General features: G+C 41.2%; 2 protein-coding genes across 3 annotated transcripts in view; both read left to right on the top strand.

Annotated features, from left to right (window-relative positions):
* Positions 1-401: 401 nt before the first annotated feature.
* Positions 402-2,335, top strand: foxl2a (forkhead box L2a). The gene has a single exon (XM_080459235.1). The coding sequence runs from the start codon at positions 603-605 to the stop codon at positions 1,521-1,523; it is 921 nt and encodes a 306-aa protein (XP_080315361.1). The 5' UTR covers positions 402-602; the 3' UTR covers positions 1,524-2,335.
* A 12,161-nt stretch (positions 2,336-14,496) lies between these two features.
* pik3cb (phosphatidylinositol-4,5-bisphosphate 3-kinase, catalytic subunit beta) overlaps positions 14,497-27,128 on the top strand; it is a 62,704-nt gene continuing 50,072 nt past the window's right edge. For both annotated transcript variants that reach the window (XM_080459776.1, XM_080459777.1), the window contains exon 1: positions 14,497-14,678. The gene's annotated coding sequence lies outside the window, so the exon portion shown is untranslated. The remainder of the gene's footprint in view (positions 14,679-27,128) is intronic.

A 27,128-nucleotide genomic window follows, 5' to 3' on the forward strand; every position in this document is an offset into this window, starting at 1 on the left:
GAAGTCATATATATATATATATATATATATATATATAGGTAATGTCTGCAGCCTGGGTGTGTAATATTGCTGCACAGGAAAATTCGGTGAGATTCTATTTTATTGTTGCTATCAATTTAAATTCTGAATGCATTGATCTTCAAATCTGGATACGATGGATGTCTAAAATATATATTGTACAATGTTGGTCTAATAAACATGGTTTTCTGGGAGCGGATTGTTTTTTCATTCACTGTAATCACCGGAGGCGGAACTGAAACGCGCACAAATCACAAAGCACTACGTCGCACCGCGGACAACATTGGAGCAAGAGCAGCCTGTCAGTGGCCCTAAAAAAGAAGGGCTGGGCTTACGCACTCGCTAACCACAACTTGGGTTGTGCCTCCATCAGGATTGAGTTTAGAAATATCCCAGCAGAAGAGAGAAGAAGATCGGGAGAATTGAGATTTCTGTGCGCGCTGTTGGGAGGTTCGCTTTTTGATTTTTTGTGCAGCTCCAGCTCCAGCTTCTGCAGCGCTGCGTCGTGTTGGTCGGGACACAAGTGCGCACGAAGTTTGCTCTTTTCAAGTTTGGACTGGACTGGTTTTGTTTTGGTGCGCGCAATGATGGCCACTTACCAAAACCCGGAGGATGACGCAATGGCCTTAATGATTCACGACACCAACACGACCAAGGAGAAAGAGCGTCCGAAAGAGGAGCCGGTGCAGGAGAAAATCTCGGAGAAGCCGGACCCGTCCCAGAAACCTCCGTATTCCTACGTCGCGCTCATTGCCATGGCTATCCGGGAGAGCTCGGAGAAGCGTCTCACGCTCTCTGGCATTTACCAGTATATAATCAGCAAGTTTCCCTTCTACGAGAAGAATAAAAAAGGCTGGCAGAACAGCATCAGACATAACCTGAGTCTCAATGAATGCTTCATCAAGGTTCCCCGGGAGGGCGGCGGTGAGAGGAAGGGGAATTACTGGACACTGGACCCGGCCTGTGAGGACATGTTCGAAAAGGGGAACTACCGGAGACGGCGCAGGATGAAGCGGCCTTTCAGACCTCCACCGACGCACTTTCAGCCGGGGAAGTCGTTGTTCGGAGGAGACAGCTACGGCTACCTGTCGCCGCCCAAATACCTGCAGTCCAGCTTCATGAACAACTCATGGTCGCTGGGCCAGCCTCCCGCCCCCATGTCCTACACGTCCTGTCAGATGGCGAGCGGCAACGTGAGCCCAGTGAACGTGAAGGGGCTGTCGGCGCCCTCATCCTACAACCCCTACTCCCGAGTGCAGAGCATGGCGCTGCCCAGCATGGTGAACTCTTACAACGGCATGAGTCACCACCACCACCCAGCGCACCCGCACCATGCCCAGCAGCTGAGCCCGGCCACCGCCGCGCCGCCGCCGGTCTCCTCCAGTAACGGAGCGGGCCTCCAGTTCGCATGCTCCCGTCAGCCCGCGGAGCTCTCCATGATGCACTGCTCTTACTGGGAACACGAGACCAAACACTCGGCGTTACACACGAGGATTGATATTTAAAGTTTACCAAAATGGTCTGTGTGAAACAACAGAGAGAAAAAAATTAAGACTCTAAAGAGTGCGAGTTGATGCCTGTGATTTCAAAACAAAAAAGCCAACAGTATTTTTGAAGAGACCTCTGTGACGGGCTGTTTGGGTTCAGCTGACATTCACAAGTGCAGATGGAGAGATAACTGTTTTACAAAATGGAAACGGGGATTCAACGAAGTCGTCACATCAGGTAGCACAACTTCTGGGAGCCATTTCGTGCGCCTATGTTTAACTTGGACTGATGGCCATAACTCGGTTTTGTAGTCATAATTAAAATCCTTTTTTTCAAGAGGATAGACAGTGCTGATTTTGCTCCAGGTGTATCTTTTTGCCGTGCGTAATGATTTCTCACAAACTTAACGCACGACTTATTCAGAGTACCGCCGAATGACAAGATGACATCAGATGCACTAATAAAGTGGGAGCTTTAATTTGTAATTGAATCAGGGCTCATTTGGGCCGCTGCGCGGTGAAACTTTACCTCCCGTCATGGTTTGGATTTTTAGGTGTTAAAAATAAATATATATGGGTAGAGATCCATCAGACTGCTAAAAAAAAATACAGTTCAGGGTTTCTCATATTTCTTGATTACATTTGTATGTATGATGTAAATTCCAATACCATGCCAGACAGTGCCAGGTTTTGTTAATCTCTCTAATTATTATTATTATAGTTTTTTATAAATGTGATTAGTTATGTCTCATTCATGTTGGGGCCATGTTTCATTTTAATTAGCACTTTGCCCTCTTTTCTAGGTTTGTGAATTTCTTAATAAACTTGTATTTCTTAAAATAATACAGTGATCGTGAAGCAATCTGTTTTTGCGCTTTAAGACGCGGTACTTACTGTTGCCATGAAAGAGGTTAAACACTTGCGCCCAACTGTGTGCGTAAAGAAGTTACTTTTCTGCATCTACTCAACTTGTATATGAAGCTATTTCTTCAAAAGATGTCACCATATTGAAACAATCAGTCAAGAATGGGTTTTTACTCATGGTTGTAGTAAAATAATAATAAAACATTTTTAATAATAATAATAATAATCAAGAATTACATTTATATATGATGGGAATTTTTGGTTTATTGACCTTAAGCCTTCACTTTGTAAGATATGCGTTTATTTATTTCTGAATAAGTAATCAGCTTCTTGTTTCCACTACACAGTCAATCCATTTATTTTTCTTTACATACATATTTTTGCATGTAAAATGATTTTGCATATACATGCTATGACTCCCTGATTACACACTAGCCCGTTGGTGAGCTAAAAAATAGAAAGAAAATATTAAGCTTTAGAGCAACTTTATTTAAAAAAGGTTGGACTCAATTCTCCCCCTAAATGTAATTTTATAGCAGTAAAACAAAGACTCTACCACCACTAATTCTACTAGTACCACTACCACTACTGCTGCTAGGATTACTACTATTACTACAAGTGAAATAACAAACAAACACAAATATTATAAGTCTAATTATAACTAATGGTATAATGTTAGTTTGTTTTAGAGTGAATGATCATTTCTTTGTGTGGGATAGTTATGAAAACACTCAATTCTGCTTCAGTACTTCAATCTTGAAGTAGTTAGCGTAGCATTTATCAAGTATAGTGATTAATGTGTTATGGTCAACAAATTGTAAGTATAATGAAAAATTCGCCTTCATGTAATATTAGAATATCTTCTTATTCTGAACGGGATTATATTCACCCCAAAGAGTTGTCAGCTTGTGTGGCAACTGAGAGGACTTTCCTGGGTGAAGACTTCATATTCAGACAGACAGCTCTTCGTTTTCTTTCCTCCATTTTTTATTTGAACTGAAGCACTTTCCTGTGAGTCCTTCCCGTCCCTCTGAGGTTCAGCACATAAAACAAATACAGATGAGTCAAACAACGTCTTACTTATGGCATCAGTGCCTCATGTAGGATTTCCATTATCTAACGCGTGCAAATCACTTCCAAACAATGACTGTTTTGACAACACACCACACTACTTAAGTAATGGTTTAAAGAAGCTGACCACTGACAGGGTTTTTAACGCGTAAACAAAATTGTAAATTGAATTATAGGATGAGCCTGGCCTCCCAATGTGGAGGTGGCGCCATGCGCTCACCTCTATCCACCCACTATTCTCTGTCAAATACAACCTCATCACTACCTACCACACACACACACACACACACACACACACACACACACACACACACACACACACACACACACACACACACACACACACACACGCGCACACAATTATATGTGCGTGAGCTCCTGACGCTTCGTTATGATGACGTAACATTAGTATATGTTGTCATGAGTGATTATTTATGATGGAGTGAAATTCCTTTAACACTATTTGGGGTTGTGATATTTCTTCGCTTGGTATGTATTGTTTGGAAACATATATAATAAATAATAATAATTTCTTGGGCTGTTTTAGGAACGATCTGGAACTTTGGGAGATAGCAGGGTATAACTATTCAATCGCAACATATTTCCCAAAATTACACATGTTTTACCACCTTCAAGATTAAAGAAGGTTTTAAAGTGTGTGTGTGTGTGTGTGTGTGTGTGTGTGTGTGTGTGTGTGTGTGTGTGTGTGTGTGTGTGTGTGTGTGTGTGTGTGTGTGTGTGTGTGTGTGTGAAATGTCGTCACAATAAAGAATAACATATTTATCAACACTCAACACATGACAGAATTAAATCAATCGAGTCGCCCAATAATTTAAATACAACATTAATCTATCTAATTTGCTGATAGGATAAAGTTACAATGTTCCTGTAAAATAAAATAATTTACCAGTCGGTTAACAGTAGTTAACTAAGTCCATGTGGTGTGTCTATGTGGACAGACTCGTCTTTTACGCACGGCTGTGACGCACGATCGCACGTGTGGAAGTTTGTTCGTGACTTTATTTGCCATTTAAAAATATAAAAGTGAGAAGATAAGGAAATATCCCACTAACAAAACATCTTAATCCTATCACAAATCCGCATGAAGTCCATTTTACGCGGATGAATTCTTTTTTGGGGGGGAAGAAAGTCCGATCGTGTGGGTTAATTCGTTGGCCGTACTGTAAACAAAGTTTCTTCTTCTCCTTCCAAAATGATGTACAGTGAGCAGCTGTGGGGCTCAGTGAGCTCAGAGCAGCGGAGTGGCTCATATTTAGAGCCACAGAGGGGCAATCCGGCCGGCTGCGACGCTGACCATCAGCCGGGGAGCCTGAATTGTAGCTGTGTACTCTCTCAGCTTCCTCACATTAATGTTTTGTCAACAATAACGAGATAAGGGCACGTTTGAAAGGCAAGTGGATTCCAAAAACGCTTCCAAAAATAATAAAGACCCAGTCTTTAAGTAGAAAAATAATGTAATTAAACCCTTACATACGCTTTTCTGCCTCCCTTTGATTAAAAGTTAAATATTAAAATTAACAGGTTTAATAAATTTTATGTGTCACAGAAAAGAATAAAGACTAAAGTTTTTTAAATATATAATTCCTAGATATTATGTATATATGGGTGTTATTGCAAGTGTTCGGTCTATATTACAATAGACTAAACTTATTGTAGATTTTGCACTTCACTTCATCTTCCATTGAGCAAAGTTTACAATTTATGCACAATATCGTATATCATATATATAATATACACAAATTGCGTACTTTTACGCAGCAACACATGCCTGTACGATTTTTGGTTTGTATTGTAGCTCCTTAAACCCCAAACCCTAATCTGTTAAAGGTAAAACATACAGACATATAGATATTTGTGAAAGGAGAAATGCACTTCTGAGGACCGTGGAGCGGCAGGTGTGCCTTCGCGCACAGAGGTTGTCAGTTTGGCTCGGCTACGGGGGAACAATGGGCCCGCATGCAGGATGTCTCGGGGGGCCTGGCACAGATGAGATCAGCCGGGGTTCACATCGACTTATGCACAGCTTTATTATGTCAGATGAACTGCATTTGCAGGCACTTAAGTAATCATATATATTTTTTTCTTACTTTATATTTGTAGAATATTATAAATTTAAAAACGCTGATTAAATAAATTTCACAGTTTGGTACGTTTATGAGATACTTAAATACATATAACTTCACAAATTGTGTTAAGTATCTACAGATGATATTAGTATGAGTTATATTCAATAATGTAACAATTGGCGAACAGATTTTTCCTGCATGATAATAATAACGTATAGGTCCTGTATCACAGGTCACATATAAGTCTCCTGGAGCTGATGTTTAATAAACACTCCTCCATAGCTGATGAATAGTTTCTATCTCTCCGCAATTATTTCTCCGCGAGGTGAAAAGGTTTTGGCGCAACGTGTGGTTTGTTTTCACGTGTCTTTTCCGCAGAGCGCTCTCTGAATAACTGTGATTGTATCCTTTGTTGTGCTCTCAGAGATGACAGATTATAATCAACAAGACGAATGAGGTCAACTCATTGTAGAAGCAACGCATTTGACCCTCGATGCCTTCTCTCTGTGTAGCACACTCACACACGCACACACGCACACACACACACGCACACGCGCGCGCGCACACACACACACGCCTACCTGGACTCGTTCCGGGTGTGACAGTCTGCATGCTCCACGGGGCATCGGCGATGCGACCCGGCCGGTCAAGTCACACGCAGGTTGCGGGTTTCCCAATGCCTGTACACAATTGAATTCCTGGCATTCCCGCTAATGTTTGAGATTGAGGAGCAACAGTTTCCACTTAGAAGCGGCGCACATCACCACAAACCCATTGAAAAGGAGAGAGGGGGTCACCACTGTTTGGTATACATCTGCTCCAAACAGGAAAATATGCGCAGATTTGATTCGCACAAAATCCGGCTATTGTTCATATCAGCATGCAATTCCCCCCCCCCCCCCCCCCCCCCCCGTTTTCTCTTCTTGGATCAGAAGGACAAGACGTTTCAGCCTGGCTGCTGCGCATCTGTGCTATTTCTATGGCATTCCCTAATTTGGAGCTGTTTATTTTCCTAACGCGTCCTCTCTGGTGAATCTGCAACCCGCTACGGTGATCTACGTGATGTTTTCACTGACTGCTGATCTCTATCGCAATGACAATCCTGCGAAACAATGGATTACATGTCATAATTCTTTAATAAGCCCAAATGATTGCAGTAACGCGTGTTGATACACCGCCATGGTTTATAAATAGGAAGTGAGCGTTTGTTAAACCGGTCAACAAAGGTCCACCAAACGTCTATAAATACCAGGTCTATAAATACACCACGTGTCATCTATTCAAGGAGAGAAGTGACTGTCATGAATTCACGGAGGGAAAAAGAAAATCATCACGCACTGACCTCTGTTTAGCCTCCAAACATTAATGGGCCACTGAAATGTCCCACGCACACTGGGGCAGGCAGATGAAGGTCTGCACATGCAGCTGCACCAGGATCAGTGAGGGGACATTCGAGCACTTCACACATTCTGTCATAATATAAACAGTACATGGATGCTAAAAACTAATATTTGCACACTTTCGTTACTTGAAGTTACGAGAGATTAAAAAAAAATCGAAAGAGACAAATGTTGCATCAATTTTAGATTATAATTGTTTTATAGGCGCTTATATAAACGTTATTACACTGTTGCAACGTAAAAAGAAGCAAATACTTCTGTTGTATGTAAAATAGCGGCACAAGCACGATAATACACGTTCATTGAAATAAGGATTTTACTCATTTAAGTTTTCATTTTATTCATCAAGTAACGTTATAAATCTATTTTTGGCACAATTATTCTCAATAATTCACGTAAACACCTCAACAGTGGAACTGAATGAGAAAAATATGCAGAAGCCTCTAAAACTTCAACTGCTTAGAAAATGTCGTAATAATTGTCTGTTAAACTATCATCCCCTCACATATGCTGCATTCTCTGGATGGTTAAATTAACTCAAACAACGTGTCACATTTCAATTTGTATTCATTTCATTCCTATTTGAAAACCAAGACATGCTGGAATGTTGTCTGGGGTTTTTGGGAAACACTAATAAAACCGTTTCTATTTTGCGCAATCACTGTTACTTTTCTCAGTGTTATTACGATTTTCTTTTTATTAATAATTGAAATTTACTTCGTTTGATGAGTTAAGGAGAAAAAAAAATCTAATATTCTTTATTGTTGAAAAAGCTGATGTTAACTTGTTCCTTTGCAATATGTTACACTTATACACACTGATGAAATCAGTTGGAAGTAAGTTTCATCAAATGACTACAGTAAGTGCAACATTTTAAAATATACATACTTAAATCTACTGTGTATTACCTTGAAAATGTTATGGATGTATTTGTTATTTTAAAAATAGAAGAAAAAAACAGTCACCTGCATCCTATTGAATCAGCCAGGTCCTATTTTTAGTGAGGATTAGTTTAGTAAATCTAACTGAATATATGTTTGCTTATTTATTTATTATTTATTTATTTATTGCGGCAGAAAAGTACAAATATAGTCAAAAGTTGGTGAAACGTGACTCTAAAAACTGCCTGCATTTAGTTGAATGGTCAAGACCATCACGTACAATTTAGTTATATCTTAGGCTGATTTTCTAGTTGAAGTGATGATTATCTGAGATAGGTGACATCTCTTTTTACAACGTGAAATTGAATTTCACCACGCTGCAATCACACTTATAACTATAATCTCTACATCAGAATAAACAAAAATAATCCAGGGATCCAGGGACACTATATGTGCATTGAAACGTCCTTCCTTGTTGCCATGAAAGAAAATTACAACTCAAATCAAGTAGCTGGTATTGATATCTCATAATGTAAGAAACATAAAAACTGATTGCATTTAGTAGAATCAGTTAGGTGGTCTATACTGAGAGTCTATAGGCAATTGAAAATTGCGTTCCTAAGATTGAGACGTTGTTTCATTTATGTACCAGACTCACATTTAAAATTACAACAGGAAATATATAGAAGTGACAAACAAACAGTTGGAGTTAAACAAATAATCAACTTCAAAGTTGCAACAGCTTAACAGCTAAAACTACACAGCCACGTCACTCAGAATATATACATTATTGACTGAGCTCATGAGTTCAGTGAAGTTTTGGAAATAGTTCATTTATTAAAATGACATTATTTGACTGTTTAAAATAGAAAATTCGTTCGATAAATAAAGACATAAAGACTTTTTTTCTTGCTGCGTAAAATGGGAATATTAGTTAATTGCGCAGTGATGGCAAAGTCTCTGGCTTCGGGGGAAAAAATATTCTTAACGGAGGGAAGCAGGTCACACTCGAGTAGCTGATCTATATTTAGCAATGCCGTTAAACTTAATCATAAATGTGAAATGATTACTTATATGCGTAAAATACACTGTCTTGCGCTGGTCTGCAGACAGATTTATTATAAATCCATCTAAAAAATAAACTCTTCATTCAGGTTTCTCAACAGTTTTTTTTCTGCTGGGGTATCAGCTTGAAGCCACACGTGGTTTTGGTTGAGTGGATTTTTTTTAGCAGCTCTGTGCTGTTGTTTCTGTGGATTTGGCGGAACTGGCTCGGCTTATACTGTAAAGGGAAATGCGATAAAAATGCTTCCGCTCTCTTGATTATGAGCTGCAAATTGCTTTGTCGGGGATTTAAATGGCAGGTCTTTTCCCATCGCGCTCTTGATGGAGTCTATTTAAAAAAAAAAAAAAAAAAAAAAAGCCCTTTCCTCTTTCTCGCACCCCCTCCTCCAACTAAAAACTTCCGCAGGGTTGGCAACAAGAAGCTATTAGGATAAGTCTTCTCCTGTTAACATTCCAATTAATCAAAGATGAAACCGAATTCCCACTGGGATCATTAAGGCCCGGCACCTGTTCTCCTCTTACTGTAGGCTGGATAATAAAGCAAGGCGGCTTCATGGTCAGACTTTGGCTGACCTCTGGAGACACTGTGAGACACGCAATGACTTAAACATCAGCCCGCTATCAGTAATAGAAATATAACCTCGTTCGGAAATGAATACCAAACACCCAGCTCATAGAAAGCAAAGCAAAGTGAAAGATGCCCGCTATTCACATTAGAGGCGTTTCCTCGAATGTCATCACAGTCTTGTGTTTCTCTACTGCCAAACAAATTGTAATGTACAATCTTAATCTTTTTATATTCAGTCGAATTGATTATGCAGTCATATTCGCATGCTGAATTGCATTTAAATAATAGGACTTGGGATGTAGGACTCCCACTATTGGCTGAAATCTGCACATGCACAACAGGAAGCTGGCCCCGGGCCCGGTGCTGGTCCCCCGTCCCGGTCCCGCCTTTACGCACACGCCAAGCAGAGTCCCAGGTCACATCTTAGACGCTGCAATCCAGCCAGACCTCTTTCAAGCAATTACATACCTCTTGGCAAGGCCTCACAATTAAACAAATGATTATGTTTTGATATCCATAATTATACGCATTCGCATAAGGTACCCTTTCAAGTTCAATGTGTTTTTTATTACATGGTTATCATCCGTGATGAGATTACGCACAGTGTGGGTTTGGACCGAGTTAGAGTACATTTAATCGAATAAAAGGAGCAGTAATGGAAGCATTCTGGACCCAGAACGAGGCTGTGCAGGCTGCTCCCTTTGAGCCCAGCCTATGTTTAGCAAATTTCAGACAATGAGAACATTATGAGGGGAACTCTGAGGGAGAGCCTTTCACCCCATGCACACCACAGGTCAAGCACATGGAACCATGATTTGCTCTCACATCTCAGAAAAAGGTCCCAAGGAACCGGTGAACTGCACAAATCCTGACATATGCAATCATAATCGACTGGATAGCTCAGATCGATTTGAGATATGATTGCACAGTAGATGTAACGACCATTAATAATCATCCAACTTTTACTACAGAGCAGTCACACTCCAAACTTGTGTCAGCTCTATAAAATAAACCCTTGAAACGTGTTAGTAAAGTGTGCACTTTTTATGTATTTGCTGCCCTCTTGTGTTGCATCCTGTGTTATTGCAATTTGGCTCGCGTCTCCCTGTTTTCTGAGCGTTCCAGCAGCAGCCACAGTCAACATTCAACAAACCGTAAAGAAGCAGAAACAGACCAAACTTTTAAAAGAAAAGTTAGTACATTGTATAAAGTCCAGACAAAACACAATGCAATATTTGCATGTTGGTCACGTTTGTGTGTATAATTTAGTGCAAATACAGCAAATCAATTGTTGATGCTGGAAAATATTGCAGAATTTGGAGACAAAAACATTTATTTGAGGTTAAATGGAGACTTTAGAATTGTCATTAGGTGTTATAGATCATTGAATGGATGAAACAGTCACAAAAGAAATTAGATTACGCCACATTGTGAAAATAGAAATACAGTTTCCTGTGTCAAGAGGACAACTGAATTTCTATTTACCAGCCAAATATGACTTCTGAAGTCTGTTTGGACTGGAAGCTTTCAGGGTGTTGGAGAATTAGGCCAATATAAACCACTACCAGAGTCAATGCGCTCACACCGGTGTTTCTGGATCCTTGCCGAACCGAGATATTCAACCCAATCTCACAGCAGTTTGTGAAATGGTCACGAAATCTATTAAGTCGTGGTCAGTAACACGTTTTTGGTTTTTTTCGTGTTACACATAACGACTTTCAAACTAATGCACGCTCCCCCCCCCCCATTAGATAGAGCATAAGCTGAACATGAATCAGTAGAATACATTTCGTGACCAATTGAGGAACTGCTGTGAGACTGGGGTTGAGATATTAGCTGCAGTCGGTGCTCTGGCAGCTTCTGTGCTGCAGCCCTGACTGAGGAAACACAGCAGAGCTGAAAGGTGTCCACGACAGAGTAAATATCTTGCCTCTCCAGGAGCCATTCGATCACAAACTCTATTCAATTGGTCCTCGGATGATGACAAATCATCCAAAAAGATTTCATGCAATTCAGGTATGTAGTTTTTTTGTGAAAAGTTAATTAAACTACATACAGAGAGACTAATAAATACACGTGGACAAAAACACGACCTTTAACCTTTGCCAGTGTTAGCTCATATCGACGCTTACTAGGTCGGTACGTCTCTGTGTGAAACGTGAAGACGAAGATTTTCCCAAAATTTTCTTGGGGAAATTTCTTCACCCAAGTGACCCATGGGGAGACAGCCACATAGCATCGCGCTCAGGGGGAGCTGTGGGGCCGAATGTCTCGCTCAGGGACACCCGATGCATGTTTTTTTTTTTTTTTTTTTCTGTGGGGGAAACCGGAGTACCCGGAGGCTGGATTCAAACCCACAACCTTCTTGCTGTGAGGTGAGAGCGCAAACCACTGCGGCACCGTGTGGCCCGTGACTTGTCCCTATGGAAAAGGCTCAGCTATCAGGTTACAGAGAGGCTGCAAGGCTTTCTGGGAGATTTATTAGTGCTATTATTACTAGAAAATTTCAAATTGAATTTAGATTGATGGGATGAAAGGAGATGAATGGAGCTTTTCTTTTTTTTTTTTTTCACAGTTTCGCAGTTTGTTGGGATTTTTTCGGATACGGTTTGTTGTTAATGTCCCAAAATCGAATCGATTGGATGACGACAAATCTTCCCTGAAAGTTTCATGCAATTCGGCTGAGCAGTTTTTGATACATACATACATACATACATACATACATACATACATACATACATACATACATACATACATACATACATACATACATACATACATACATACATACATACATACATACATACATACATACATACGCGCAGATGAAAACATAACCTTCTCGGGCAACTTTGTTGGTTGCCCAACTTTCGCTGCCTTTGGTAGCAAACCAAACCAATAAATACAGGTGGACAAAAACAAAACCTTCGCCTCAGCGTTTGTTGTTGAATACACAGTGTTCCTCTTTATGTGTTATAGATTCTTAATTCGAAAGATCTGCAAAGTCTTTATAAATAGTTGGAATCTGTTCCATTGGTGGTTTTGAACGAAAGCTAATGCGACCCTCCACTTATCTTTTTAACTTGTCAAAAATCAAAGAAGACGAAATGATGGTGGGAAAAGGTGTCCCACTTACTGTATTTCTCCACAGGGGAGGCCCACCCCAAACTTTGACAACGATTTAACAAACCGGTAGTGTTGTAGTACTCAAGAGACCGGTCTCGAGACCACGTGATCAAGGTCTTGGTATTGACTGGGTGTTGACTGGGTATGGGGTGGCCTTCTTGACTATAACACTGCAAAACTATTGAAAACTTTAATCAATTTGTGCGACTCTTATAGTTCAGTTCGCTGCACCAGTCATTGCACCGCATATTACAATCTTCACACAGTTTCTAGTTTTCATTTATGTAATAATTTATGGAAGACGTTGTCGAATGAGAAAGTTTTTTTTTTTTGCAATCAGCTGCGATGGCCATGAAAAAAAATACTGAAATGTCGATTCTACTTTTATTATTGTATCAATTTTACTTTGAAAAAGTAACCAAACGTGACGGAAAGAACTACCCGGTCTGATGAGCAATAATCAATGTGATCACCAGGTGGCAGCAAACTCCACATTGTAATACTAAACTGAAGCTGTGCAAAGTGTTCAAAAGGTTTTTCTTTACATAAAGTTATCATTTAGGAATCAATAGGATCGACACAAAGGGGTGTTTACTGGACTAATTATTAAAGTATCTCAAAGTCAAAACAACTTTGTTTAAAATGCAGATCTACAAAAAGATCATCTTCAGGGAATTTTCTAATTCTTATTATTATAATTTTTTTTTTTTAAGTAAGTGATTAACATCATATCTCCATGGTTTGTCAGACGTTTTGGACAGTGGCCTGCTGGGGCTGAGTGAGGAAATGAGGCTGACACGTTTCAGTCAGATAAATATGTCGAAACCACCAAGAGTACATGACTGAGAACTCATTCACAATAAAAAAAAAAATGAAAAAACACACACACACCTAACCCATCAAGTGACCTAGCAATTGTAAGATATTTGCCTTTAGGGAAAGACTTTGATCGTGTATATCACTGACAAGTAAATATATATTATGAAAACAGACGGTTTAACACCCTGATCAGCTGCAGGAGGTATTTATCAGCAAACTCCCCCAGAACTGCCACTGTGATAGCAACAATTCATTTTAGACGACATTCAATAAGATGATTTGGTCAAGACATATTATACTGACGACGGACCAGACTTCTCCACTTGGAGATAATATTGCAAAATATGGCCAGAATATCCTTATTTAATCTGGGGTGGGCATTTGAGCCTTGTTGTGCGGTGTTGCATGTCCTGCAAACATGCATAGCTTTTTCATTACTGCGGTTTCCTCCCACGGTCAACAAAAATACATTTGAAGCCCATTTATGACTATAATATATAGAAGATGGATCGATGGATGGATGTTATTGTGTTGAATTGATTCCAAAAAACAGCAATATGTACTTTAATTCTGATTGTGTATTAAATAAACAGCAAAGGTCATTAGTCAAACTGATGAGAAAAGCTATTTATGTTATAGTTTCTTTTTCACCGACAAAGTAATGCAGAATGTTTTTACCGTGCTTCGACTATATCGCAGAAATCATTCATGATTGATTATCAATTCATTTTAGAAAAACAACCAAACACACTCACACCCTGAGGGTCAATTTATGGTCCCCAATTAACCTCACATGCATGTGGGGGTTTTTTGGTTTTATTTTTTTAGGGAACATGCGAACTCCACACAATTCACCATGAATTCATAATTTTGAGTGCTGGAGGTAGTAACAGGGAGAAAACCAACACGTGCACAGGAAAAACTTGCAAACTCCAAATCTGGACTCTAACGTGTGATCGATAATGGACGGGTTGAATAAGAGACCTGCGTGGGTGCAGTACTCGGACTGACCTGAAGGGGGAGGCGAGCAGAGGCAGAGCCGGCGGTGAGAAATGCAGCTGAGGAGGAGGAGGAGGAGGTGGAGGAGGCGGCGGCAGTGCTTCACCTTCTGAAACAAACAGGAAGCGGATCGCGCTCCGCTCCTGTCCACCTGCGGGATCCGCGCCGCTCTTCTTCCCGGAGAGACGCTGTCGTGCGCCGGGACGCGTCTCCTCCAGACTGCGTGTCCTGTTTTTTTTTTTTTTTTTAAACTTCCAGCCGGCTTGTCTGCTTTCGGACTCGGTGATCAGAAGGTAAATCCACACTTTTTTAAAAAAAATGTTGTTCTTTCTTGAATTGCTCGCCTGTGGAGTCACGCCACAGTGATCACTTGATTATCTCCACTCTCTCAACGTGACAACTTTACCTCCAGCTTGTATTATCCTGTCGGTCGTTCCAGCAACATTCTCTATCAGTATTGACGTTAATTGAAAGATTGAGGTTGATTGCTTTGAACGTGATCGCGGTGTTACACGTTATTTCGGGGACGTTCACATGCTGATTAATTCTTTTTTTTTTTCGACCCTCTAAACAAGACGTCAACTCCGAGCCGAGCTGAGCAGGAATGTGCAGAGATTACACCGGGGCCGTTTTGTTTTGTCTCGTGTCTATTTCCACTAAACACGAGACACGTTTTATTTTTATTTTTTTTTAATGAAATGTGACTTTTTCTTTTGACTCTCATGTTGCCATTGATCTTTCAGTTTAACTCCTGCACTGCCTCGATCTGTTAAACCAGACACAGTGGAGACAATTCTTAACTCCTCAGCAAGTTTTTTTTGTTTTTTTTTTTGGAATTATAAATTGTTAAGAAGTGAACGAGTCGGATAAAGAGGATGTGAAACTTCGCAGAGTGATTCACGCAGTCAGCTTTTCAGGCATACACGCATTAAGTTTGTGTTCTTATTGTAAACTATGCAGACACTTGGTCAGGCCATGTCAAGGGTAGGCAATAGGTCATAGGCTATCGGGCTTGTTAGGAGATTAGTGATGGCATAATCAATATATTCAGGTGTGTTAAAGCAGGGAGACGTCCGTAACATGCAGGACAGGGTCCCTCCAAGACCAGAGTTGCATTCCACTGATGTTAGGGGTTGCCAGAGGGGCCACGTGGACTGAAGCAGGTTCACACAAAACAATCATAATCCAGAAAGGAGGTATTGTAATGAGTAGAAAACATACAGTCGCTCTCAAACAGGGTGGCAAAACACATTTTAGTTCAGGGGCCACATGCCAATCTATACTTTCAAGTTTTTGCTTGTTGTTGTGTAGAGTATATGTAATGGAAATGTCTATATTTTCACACGACCAAACAATTAGTACAGAAAATGAATCTTGGCATGAAGCCAATGTGAGTAAAATTGGGGGGGGGGGGGACTAAATAAACACCTACTTCTCCTACAACTGTTGCATTGGCTTTGAGGCTAATGAGTTTGCGGTCTTTCACGGCAGCATCACTGATGGCGGGATTGACACACGGGCCTCATGTTTGACACCCCTTCTCTAAAAGATAATGGAGGATTGTAACTTTTCCTCTGCTCTTCGTCTAAGTTCTCTTGATGTTGATCTTGTTGCAGGTGAATTGGACCTTGTTTGAAAAGCCGTGCATGACTTGGCAGCCAAACGGTTGCAATGTGGCTTTAGATTTTTTTTCCCAATTTCTCCCGAACCCATCTCCTTACTTGCTAAACTTGAAACGTCTTTCCAGGGAAGTTGCTGAATGTTTGTGTGTGTGTGTGTGTGTGTGTGTGTGTGTGTGTGTGTGTGTGTGTGTGTGTGTGTGTGTGTGTGTGTGTGTGTGTGTGTGTGTGTGTGTGTGTGTGTGTGTGTGTGTGTGTGTGTGTGTGTGTGTGTGTGTGTGTGTGTGTGTGTGTGTGTGTGTGTGTGTGTGTGTGTGTGTGTGTGTGTGTGTGTGTGTGTGTGTGTGTGTGTGTGTGTGTGTGTGTGTGTGTGTGTGTGTGTGTGTGTGTGTGTGTGTGTGTGTGTGTGTGTGTGTGTGTGCGCTCGTGTTCACCACGTAAGACTCAACACACACACCCTCAGGGCTTATTGCCTTTATCCCTTTAGCGCATCCTACACAAACTGCTTTTCATGAATAATACAGTCGAGATGAATCTGAGTTGAGTTTGAGCTCAGTCGGTGTGAGCGTGGAGGGGGATCAGCAGGTCAGTGGTGATGATGATGATGATGATGTCACATGGCAACACGAGAAAGCAACTTTGCTCACAGGTGCCCTCTTGCACCACCACTTCTCCTCGGGCTAAATCACTCGGCTTTACTGCTTTGCGGTAATATCGAATGCTTATCGGATTTATAGGACAGATTAACCAAGAATAGAAATTCCACCCATGTTTCTTTTTTTTTTTCCTCACAATGCAAACTGTCATGATGTAATATTACACACAGTGACTGGGCAGGGGATTTTATTAGGATCTTGTTCCAGGTGGTCAACTAGGCAATACATAACTAATAATGACAGAAAACCTTTGAACGTTACAGGTATATCACAAAAGAAATGAATAATTTCCCTTTTTATTTTAGGTTTAATGCTACTTTGTTTAACACCACTTTGGCAGAGGTTTCCACTCGGTTGCTATTTCGACCAGGCAGCGCTCCTGACCGCCCTGCGTTTGGGCCGCAGGGTCTGCTGTCAGGTCCCCTCTGAGGTAAAGTTGGAGAACGCTGATAACACGAACTGACGTCACTCTTCAGACTTGAGCCAACAATGCAGCTATTTACTCCAAGCCAGATTCAGTCCCGGAGCAGGCCTCTCTGGGAAAGTGGGCACACATGAAAGCAGAATCCTTAAATAAGCGTGAAAAAAAGAAGAGGGGGAAAAAAAACAAAACAGGTTTTTAAATGCGTCATTGATTGCAGGTCTTGAACTCCCAACAGTAAAGTGAGGTCATTTTTTTTCTGTGGAAGGAAAGCTCCCCGATGGTGAATATTGGGGAAGCGTTTCGAAGTAGAGCAGGCGCTGCAACTTGAAGAAAATGTGTTTCTGGTCTCTGTGACAAGCTGCTTCTCGAGGGCAAGTTATAAGGAAAAGTTCCCATCATTAATGTATGAAGCGATCGCAGCCAGATTTGGTGTCCACACCAGGAAAGTGACCTCAGACTTCAGTGCAGTAACAGATTTTGTCTCTACATGTTCTGCGTGCTCAAGGTCCTGCCAGCAGGTGTGCAGATTAGCGCACGTTCATATTTTAACTGAAGATACGGGAACCGTCCATCAGGTCGGAGACATTAATCTGTCGATTTCTTTGTCTTGGCTGTTCTCCGCCAAGGTTGATTTCAAGTGAAACGGTGTAGTGCGAGTGCCGACTTTCAGCTTTCAGGGTGTCCACATACAGTACATGCTGGGTGAGCAGTGTGGGAACGCTCTAAGTCAACACTTGGACCTCTCGAGCTTTGTCCTATCTCCAGCCCGGTGTGCTGCGGCACGTTGTCTTGACACTTGACTCTGGGTGAAGGGTACATCTGGAACATGTCACTGGTCCATCATGGAGCCAACACAGTCTGAAAGACACTTGCACATTCACACCCAGAGAGGGAAAACATGAAGCCTCGGCACAGAAAGTCCACCTCATAAAATAGTAATTTTGTTGCTTTTAGGAATCAATGGGATCTTGTGAATTTCCATGCATAATTGTGTGTATAGAGTCTTAAAAAGAAAAAAGTATATAGATTTCAGGATTAGGGTTAGATGTCACTCATTTTGGCACTTTTCCCTTCATTATAAAATCTATTTTTGTATCCTAATAAAATAGTTCCTTGAATCAGTACAGAGGTATTTCTCTTTGTGGGGAGAGTTCTTATTCTTTCTGAAAGAAGAGAGCTATCCACTAACAAGTTTCCATCAGCACTGTTTATAAAAAAAAAAAAAAAAAGTAGTTCAGTTTTCTTATAAGATGGACATAAAAACAAACCAAAAAAAAAAACCCCGCTGTGCTTTATCTGGAGAAACAGTTTGTCATCCTGTGATGCTGGACACTATTTATTGTACGTTTTTCCACATCCCAACAGTTACTCATAATTTGAAAGCAGTTAAACTTTTAACCGGTGGTGGAAATGATCACAAACCTTTATCAGTTCAAACCGTTTGTTTATAATATAAAAAATAGCAGTGCTGCTTTTTATCCAGGTTTTCATATTTGCCATCTAATGTAAAATGAGCAGGGAATATGTTGGTTTTTGAAAGTGGATTCGGGTTGAAAAGCTGTTTGTGGAACATTTGTATTGAACAGGCTCATGTTTTGAATTCATGGACCTCGACTGGCTCGTTTTTCCTTTGTTGCTTTTGTGAGTTCTCAACTTGTGGTGTTTCTTTGTCATGGATTGCCTGCTGTCTTGGAATACTGCTCAATCCAAAGTGCTGAAAAGCAGCCTCGATTAACACCTCATTGACTAAGCCATCGATTGCTATTAGTTCTGAAGAAGGGGGGGAAAAAAAAAAAAAAAACGCAATAAACTTACATTTGTGTCATGATGTCAGCATCTTTTGAGTGGAGTGAAGCACCTGTGCAGGTTTGCAAGCTTCACTTGTTATGGGTGTCTTTTCCCTGTCCTCCCCTCCTCGACTCACACACTCGTTCACACTTCCTGCTGCTCTGCTTTTAAAGTAACCATTCCTTGCAACAGTGCAAGGCTTGCATAACATCCTCTGAAAGAACATAAGGAAGGCGGCGTGTAGGTGTGGGCAATATGGCTCTTTGTAGCACGCTTTCTGCACAATGCACTGTCAGCGGTGGCGTTTTCTCAGGGAGACCGACTGTGCGGTTCTGCAGACTGTTCCTCGCTGCTTATTGTAAAACTGTACATTGAAATGGAAATTGCCACGGCGAGGAATGTGACTGACTGTGAAGTGAGAGCGGCCCGCTGGAATTCTTCACTTTGCTGCACGGCAGGCTGGGACCTGCCAAGGAATGTCAGGAATATGGCAGGAGAGAGAGCGAGAGAGAAAGAGACGTATTGAACGGAGAGGGAAAGACCAGAGGAGGTCCGGTCTGGTGAGATTAGCCCGGCCGGCAGCCAGACCAGATGGGGTCACGTACGGATACGTTTCAGCTGGGAATGCACTCATTCAAGGTCATGACCGGCCAATTAATTTTGGACCCTTGATGTGATTTCACCTTCACCGGGTGCCATTTGCGGCGCCGTGTGCAAAAGGCCACTGGATCAGTCACAGCAGCCCACCAAAATGTTTGACGTCAGGAGTTTTTGTTCAGCCGCCTTCGGGCTTTCACACAGTTTGAGCTGAGTCACAAGTCCATTCATTAAAACTGCCACTTGCAGTGTGGTTAGCGAAGTGAAAGTGCCACTAACACATTCTACACACAATCTTTACGGGGGGAAAAAAGAATTGCCCTCAGATTTCCCTGAAGTCAATAAACACCCCTCTTTTTTTTGTTGTTCTTGTTCTTTGTGTAGTTTCAGTAGTCAGGATGGCACAGGTGTGCATTGTGAACCTTGGGAGTATTCTAAACACATTACAATACCTCTATTAAAACATGGTCATGATGTTGGCATATGAGGTTCTGTTAGTTGTTTTTTTTGTTTTTTAACCGTGCCACAGTGCTGGTACAATAGAACATTTTGGAAAAAGCCAAATTTGTTTCAGTCTGACATCATCAGTGTCGGTTTTTCCGACTCACTGCTGCTTTATTATTGATCATTTGGTTCTCTCACTTTTTCGTTCTCTTTACGTGACAACGGGAAACGTCCGTAGGGTTTTTGGTGCTTTGGGCGAATACGCTCCACAGCTTAGTAGATAGTTCTTCTGCACATGCCGAGGAGATGGACAGCAACAACAATGGCGGCCTCCAGAGTGACATGATTCCCAGGCCATACTCTGGGCCAAACGTAAACTACACAGTTTTCAACGTTTCTGCCATTTCCATGAAAAACGGACATCATTTTCAAAATGTGTAAATGTGAAGCTTTTCTGAAACTAAAATGCAAAGACGATGCGATTTCACTTGAAATGTCATGTAAACTGGATCTCAAACACATTCAAAAGTATTTACAGTTTTGAGAATCTAACTAATTACTACTCTCTAGCCTATGTAGTTTTTATTCTGAGTGCAAGACAAATGTGGAATTTAGAAGTTTGACATTTTTACTCTGTTGACATGAAACCTTGTATTTATTCATATTTACTTTAGCTGCCATCTGCAAAAATCCAGTGTTGACACGAGCTATTCATTCTTCAAGTTCTCGTTCTGCAAGTAAAACACTTGGCTGCCAGTAAACCAATGTTGTATTTATTTCCTCAATCATCAGGAAATCTAGTTTCAATCTAACTCACAACTCGCTTCAGGTTGATTTGTCTGAAACTGATGTTGTGATTTTTTTGTGGCCTCCTCGGCTCTGAATTAGGCTGAATGGCATTTTATTCTGCAGTCACAAGACCAAACGTGAATTATGAATGAGTCGCAATTTTGAGTTTGGCGTCGTTGCCCATTGAAAGTCTGCCGATTGGCCACTTTTAACAGCGATGATATTCAGCCGGTCAGATTTCAGGCGAGCATGTTGGACGTTGTAAAACATCCAGTGAAAATGACTCTCATGCAGGCAGTAGTGTACACATGCTATTTGATTACATGCGCTCGAGATCACTGCACACACATGCATCTGTAACAAAAAGATCTTTGTTTCATAACATAAATACACGTCTTCACTCCTCCCAACTCTTTTGTTGTTTAGTGCTTGTGAGCTCAGGAACTGTTGAACCAAGCGTAAGTTTGAAAAGCGGCATGCTGTCATGGTCTTCATTGCACATGTGATGAGAGGACTGTCAGTATGGTCAGCCACTGGAATCTGTTCTCAGATTTCATGTTCCTGTTCATTGTGGGGATATGATACTGCCTGCTGTATGAGATCTGGACCATTAGATTGTCTATCAGATTCTCGAGTTGCAGTGATGTGCTAAGTCAGACCGTCTTTGAACTTACTGGCTGAGTCTGACAGTCTGAGGGGCACGCTCAATATTCCATGGGATCCGGTGATGCCAGTGGATATCTGGGTGATCAATATTGGAAACCCAGGCCGGAACTTCCTGTTCAGCGTGTGTCAACTAGAAAGTTGAGATGTGAGAATTCATGTTTTTGTATTTGCTTACTTAAAGTATGCAGAATGACCGCTCATGTTTTAAGCTCTTGGCATTGAACAACTGAGAATTATCTCTATTGTAAGCTTTATTATTTGTTTTTTCGCTTTTCTCCATTACTAGTCGAAGGGACTGGATCTGTGTTAGAAGAAAAATAGGTGAAAGCCTTGCTGCTTTTCATAAGGCGTGAAGAGGTAGTTCACTCTGCAGGACAAATATTCAACTGTTATGTTAAGTGTATCACATTTTGATAGTTGGGCTTCATTTTTCCTATTAAGCCAGCGGTGTCGAACATAAGGCCCACAATTTTCTCTGAAATAGCAACACAACACCAAGGCCCGAGGTGGATGCACTTCTTTGATAAAGACACTCTAATTACAAATACTCAAGATTAGAGTCTCAAATTGCAAAATACCTACCTATCAGGTCTAATCATTTTTCTTAACATTTATTTGAACACTTCATCACAAGCTGCTTTCTTTTATTTTGTGATCTGGTTTTAAAAACCCGTGTGACGCTTGCCAATGGTCACTATTTCATGACTGAGCTCAATTGCTTTAACTACCTTTTTTTTTTTTCTCCCCTGTCACAACTGCAGTATTTTATACCTGTGCCAACTTATGTAGGAGTTAGTGAAAGGCATTATCCTAGTCCAGGCTCTCATCCTTCTCCAGGCCCTCAAGGTTCTTTATTAAACCAAGGACAAAACCAAGAATGATGTGCAGAAACTGTGGTTGTTTGCTTTCTCTGAGCCAGTGCTTGATGTACAGATGGTCACCCTTGGGTCTAATGCACTTTGCAATCTGAGAGGCTCAAACCTCAGCTTCACGTCTCTATGGCAACATGTTCTCACAGCACCGGTCCTCATCTGCAAGTGCTGATGACACATGCAATCTCTGGTGGTGAGCACAGCTTGAGCCTTGTGATCTGTCCATATGTAGAGTACATATGGCTGAGCATGAAGAGAGACTGAGGTGCGTACACGTTACAGACATTCCTTCACCCACGTTTCCATTACTACTAGAAAATATTGTGTGATTGTCAGTTTAATGACCCGAACACATGACTTGGATGATTTGAATGTTACATACATTACAGTGTTATCGGGGTCCTCAGAGGAATATCGATTATGTACATTGTGGTCATGAATGTGCTCATGTAAGTTTGAACCTACAGTCTGAATGTGCATGGATACATGTGCCGAGCTCATCCAGCTCACCTAGAGACTTTATCTCCAGCTGCCTCCATGGCTGCTCTGAGAAACGGCTCCAACTAATGCAAAAGAGACTGAAGGTTCTGCAAAAATCTAAATACCTAAGCTGGACTACAGAGTGAAAAGCTGTCCCTCAGGATGCTCATAGTGTCCATTCCACTGACTGATCTAACTAGTCCTATGTGGGACTCTGGAGGACTACTTGGCACTGGACTCTGGACTGATTCTTCCTTTATATCGTCTGGATTATGACCTTTTGTTTTGATCCACCTTTCTGATTATTGGCCAAAGACTTGCAATATTAGATTTTAGTTTGACAGTGTGATGACTTAAAAAAAATTATTCTTGGCAGAGCTTTAATTCCTTATATTTCTCTTCTGTTATTCATTTAGCTTTTTGTCTGTTAGTTTTAATGACCCAGTGGGAGGTGCATTAATGCAGACATGAAATTTGTTTGCTCATCCATTTCTTGTCTGCCCAACTCTTATTGAACTGAAGCCAGGGTGTATCTTAGAAAGAACTCCAGCCCATTCCCAAGCCAACATGGACACACAAAGTCAAGCTGGCATCTATAGCCGATTGAAAGTCTCCAAATAAATCCAAGGTATGTCTTTGGACTGTCTGAGAACAGAAGAACGCCAAGAAATCTGACCTACACATAGGAAGAACATGCAAACTCCACACAGAAAAGTCCACAGAGAGGTGAGAGTGCTAACCACTACTTCACTCTGTGGCCCTGTGTATATAATCCTGTATTTTTGGAATATGTAAATCAACATAAACAAACAGAAAATTGACATTCGTTAACCATTTTAGCCAATCATCAAAAAAAGCATTGATTGTTTCTTTGAATATGGGAAGAGTCTGCTGGAGTGACTTTGTTGTCCCTTCTCCTTTAGTGTTTATTTTGGTTGTTTCCAAAGATGTATAGTTCGCTTTAGTTTCCGGTGTGGCGTGTTCATGAAGCGCCACAATGATTTTGTTAAGCTGTGTGGTCTTCCTGGATGGGATGCTTCAGTGCAAAAAAAAAAAAAATCCCTTTTCATGCTCGATGTAATTGCAAAGGGAAGTCCTCTAGCTGCACTCGTGTTCTGATTATGTCATTAGCTCTACAGGTCTGGTCAGTGCAATGAGTTTATCCCCGTCAATCTCCTCACTTGTTTCTCTTGTAAAACTCTGTGACCTCTGACTCACCAGAGACATGCTCCATCATTGTGGGTCTGTGTGTGTGTTACTCGCTGGGAGATTTCAATTTCGGGCTGTGCCAGTGTGTGTTTGCTCCTCTTCACCCTGGCTGACCCCAGACTGAGATGGACCTTTGCTCAGTCGGGGACGCAGGAGGTAACTGATTTACAGCGTCTGAGAGAAACTTCTGCAAATACACATGGAGACTCATTCGTGCTCCACCCACCTGAGGGCAGACTCACAATAGCCACTATAAATAGAGATTGAAGCTCGTCGTTAAAGAAAGGAAGACGCCGGGTAAAGGTCATGGCTACATGCAGACACCCCCCAAAGACGTATAGTCATTGTAGAACTTCACATACAATACCTTTTGTAAAGTTTACTCGTATAACTGTAAAACCTCATCAGTGTGCAGGTCTCTTTTTTTGTGGCTGCGAGTGAGTGTTGTAAACATCCCACTGTGCTAATGAGCGGGTGCGTATTGTTTTTAGAAGTGGACACACAGTGGCCTTTTGTTTACCCTGAGCCAGTGATGACGCATGGCTGATGTGATGGTCTTTCAGGCAACGCTTGGTTTGGGAAGCGCTTAAAATGTGCGTACTCCTGCATTCCTCTGTCGATAGTGGATGGTCCCTCATTGGTTTCCCATCTTTGTGAAAAATGTGGGGATTTTCTTCAAATGATACGTCATCATGGTTTTGACTTAGATTTTCCCCACTCGGTCTTTGTTTTTATTTTCGGTTCACAGAGTTTAGTAGAATTACAATTAACACCAGTTATTTTGCAGAGCAGATAATCCCTTCTAAGGTGGAGCATTGTCAGCTTATGGGTAGATTTGTGCTTCTCTGAAGAGCTCCAGATATAAACATACAAAACTTTTCACATGGATTGTGCCATTGGTGATCTGATCATCTATTAATGATTATTTGAGGGAAAACTATACAAAGTGGGTGCTCGGTGGCCAGTTTGCGGCAAGATTTGAGAGAAATTGTAGTTAATTCCTCATTTCCGTGAGCTGCACTGTTTAATCCTCCATCATTCTATAAAAATGCCCCACCGCTTACAACACACCGTACGTAGTGTAGTTGCATTATAAGTACTCTGTCTCTGGATCACTAGTTTTTAGTACAGAAAGCATGCACCATATTCCTTTATCAGATCTCGGGGCAGCATGCCACCAGATGCAGCAGGAAGGCAGATGTGTAGTGTCAGACGGGGAGTGCCCTCTCTGAGTTTGTTTGTTACGCAACCCTCAGGGCCAAAGAAAACCACCTGCTTACAATGGGAGCCCTCTGAGGCCTTTGTACCCTGAATAGTGCTCAGGAATTAAGGATAGAAAAGAGGCTACCGGGAGGTGAAAGCATCCTCCCTGACTGACCGGCCCGTGAGTAAGCGCTTGTGGCTTTGTTGGTGGATACAGAGCGCATGTTTGTGTGCACTGGAGGTGTGGAGCAGCTAAAAACTCGGCTGCTGATGAAGCCCCCAGTCATTTTAGGATTCCTGCATTCCTCACATTCCCATACCAGAGGATGGGTGGGGAAGAGGAAGGGTGTGTGTGTGTGGGGGGATTCATCGGGGGAGAGAAAGTCGTATCAGACAGTGAGGCTATCACGGTGCCCTTTTGCGTAAGAACGGTAACGACAATTTGCAGGGAAGATGAGGAGTGTGTGTGTGTGTGTGTGTGTGTGTGTTAGGTCAGTTACTCCTTCAGGACTGAGTGGAGTGTTTGTGCTGGATTCCTTTTGCCTAAGAAAACCACACCAGATGCGCATTACACTGGAGGCAGACGTCACAAACCACTACTCTGTGCATTGTGCTGGAAACTGTTTTCCCTTTTCTGTTATTCCACAGAAGTACCTTCAGCTTTGTGGGTGACCTTAGTCACTTCGACCACCGAGTGCAGTTAGGGCCACTGCCTGCTGGGACGTCACTGGGGAAATCTTGACAACTTGTGTATTAGACATTACATGTGGGGTGGGGGGGATGATGATCCCACTGTTTTGCTATTTACTCTAAAGTTTTTTTGAGACAAACATTGAAATTTGTCAAATAAACAAGTCACAAATTGGCATGTTTTTCATCACTTCAAATCGAACTGAAATAGTAAAACTATCGTATATCAGAGATTTGTTACACATGAAGTGAAATATTCCAAGCCTTTAAAAAAACAACAAAAATAATCTTAGTTCTTAAGTCAGGAAATAAAAAAAAAAATGCTATTTCTATCAAAACATCTTATCGTCTGTTTATCGATGTTTTTAATCAAAATCTAAATTTAAAAAATGCTTGAATCTTTAGTTGCTATAAGTGTTGGAATAGGTGATTAAAAAAATTACTTTCAATGATATCCTTTTTCAGTTTAGTTTTTTTGAAACGAATACATCTGCAAGTTTGAAAAACAAAACTCAAGACTGAAAGTAAGGAAGCAGTGGCTCAAATGTCAACAATTATTCCTGTAAATTCAAGCCTTTCTGAAGGTTATTAACACACACACACACACTATGCTATTATAACTACTCAGCACATCATGCTGAGAATGTTGTCACATGTTAACGTTGCTGTAAAAGGTCAATGATTCATTCAGCAGTAACAGTAGACCGAGTAAATAGGCCAAGTACAAGACAGAAATATCTGTTGATAGTATTCATCTTAAATAATTTATTATTCTATAATTCTAATATCTTTTTCATTAACAGAAAATATGGAAAACAAATACATTTGACTTATTTATATTTCCCTTTTAATTCTGGATTGGTTTTGCTTGATTTACACCAAAGGACTGTGGTCTAGACATAAGGCCTCATGTTTCCTGTCAACTTTGGAGAAATATTCATTATGACCCGTCGGCTCACCTAAGAAAGTAAACGCGCTAAAAATGTTTGTTGTTGTTCAGGTGCAACGTATAATTGTTCAACGTATGTAACTTCAACAAAGGTAAATAAAATCCTTGTCCAAGACACCATTGCTCCAGCTTGGCACTTGCGTGCAAGTTGTTGTTTTTGTTTTCCCTCAAAGCCTCACGTGCTTCCTTGTTTACATGTTCTCCATGAAAGTACTGATAAACTGCTGGTTTTCCAAGAGGGGATCGCTGTAACTTCCCACCGTGCTTTAAAACTGACGTCTTCTGTCTGATGGCCGTGTAGCGTCAACTAGTGATGAGCTGCTGTGTGACAATTATGGACTCGAGAATAAAAAGCAC

Source organism: Lipophrys pholis, assembly GCF_963383615.2.
Source record: "Lipophrys pholis genome assembly, chromosome: 3".
Classification (NCBI taxonomy): domain Eukaryota; kingdom Metazoa; phylum Chordata; class Actinopteri; order Blenniiformes; family Blenniidae; genus Lipophrys; species Lipophrys pholis.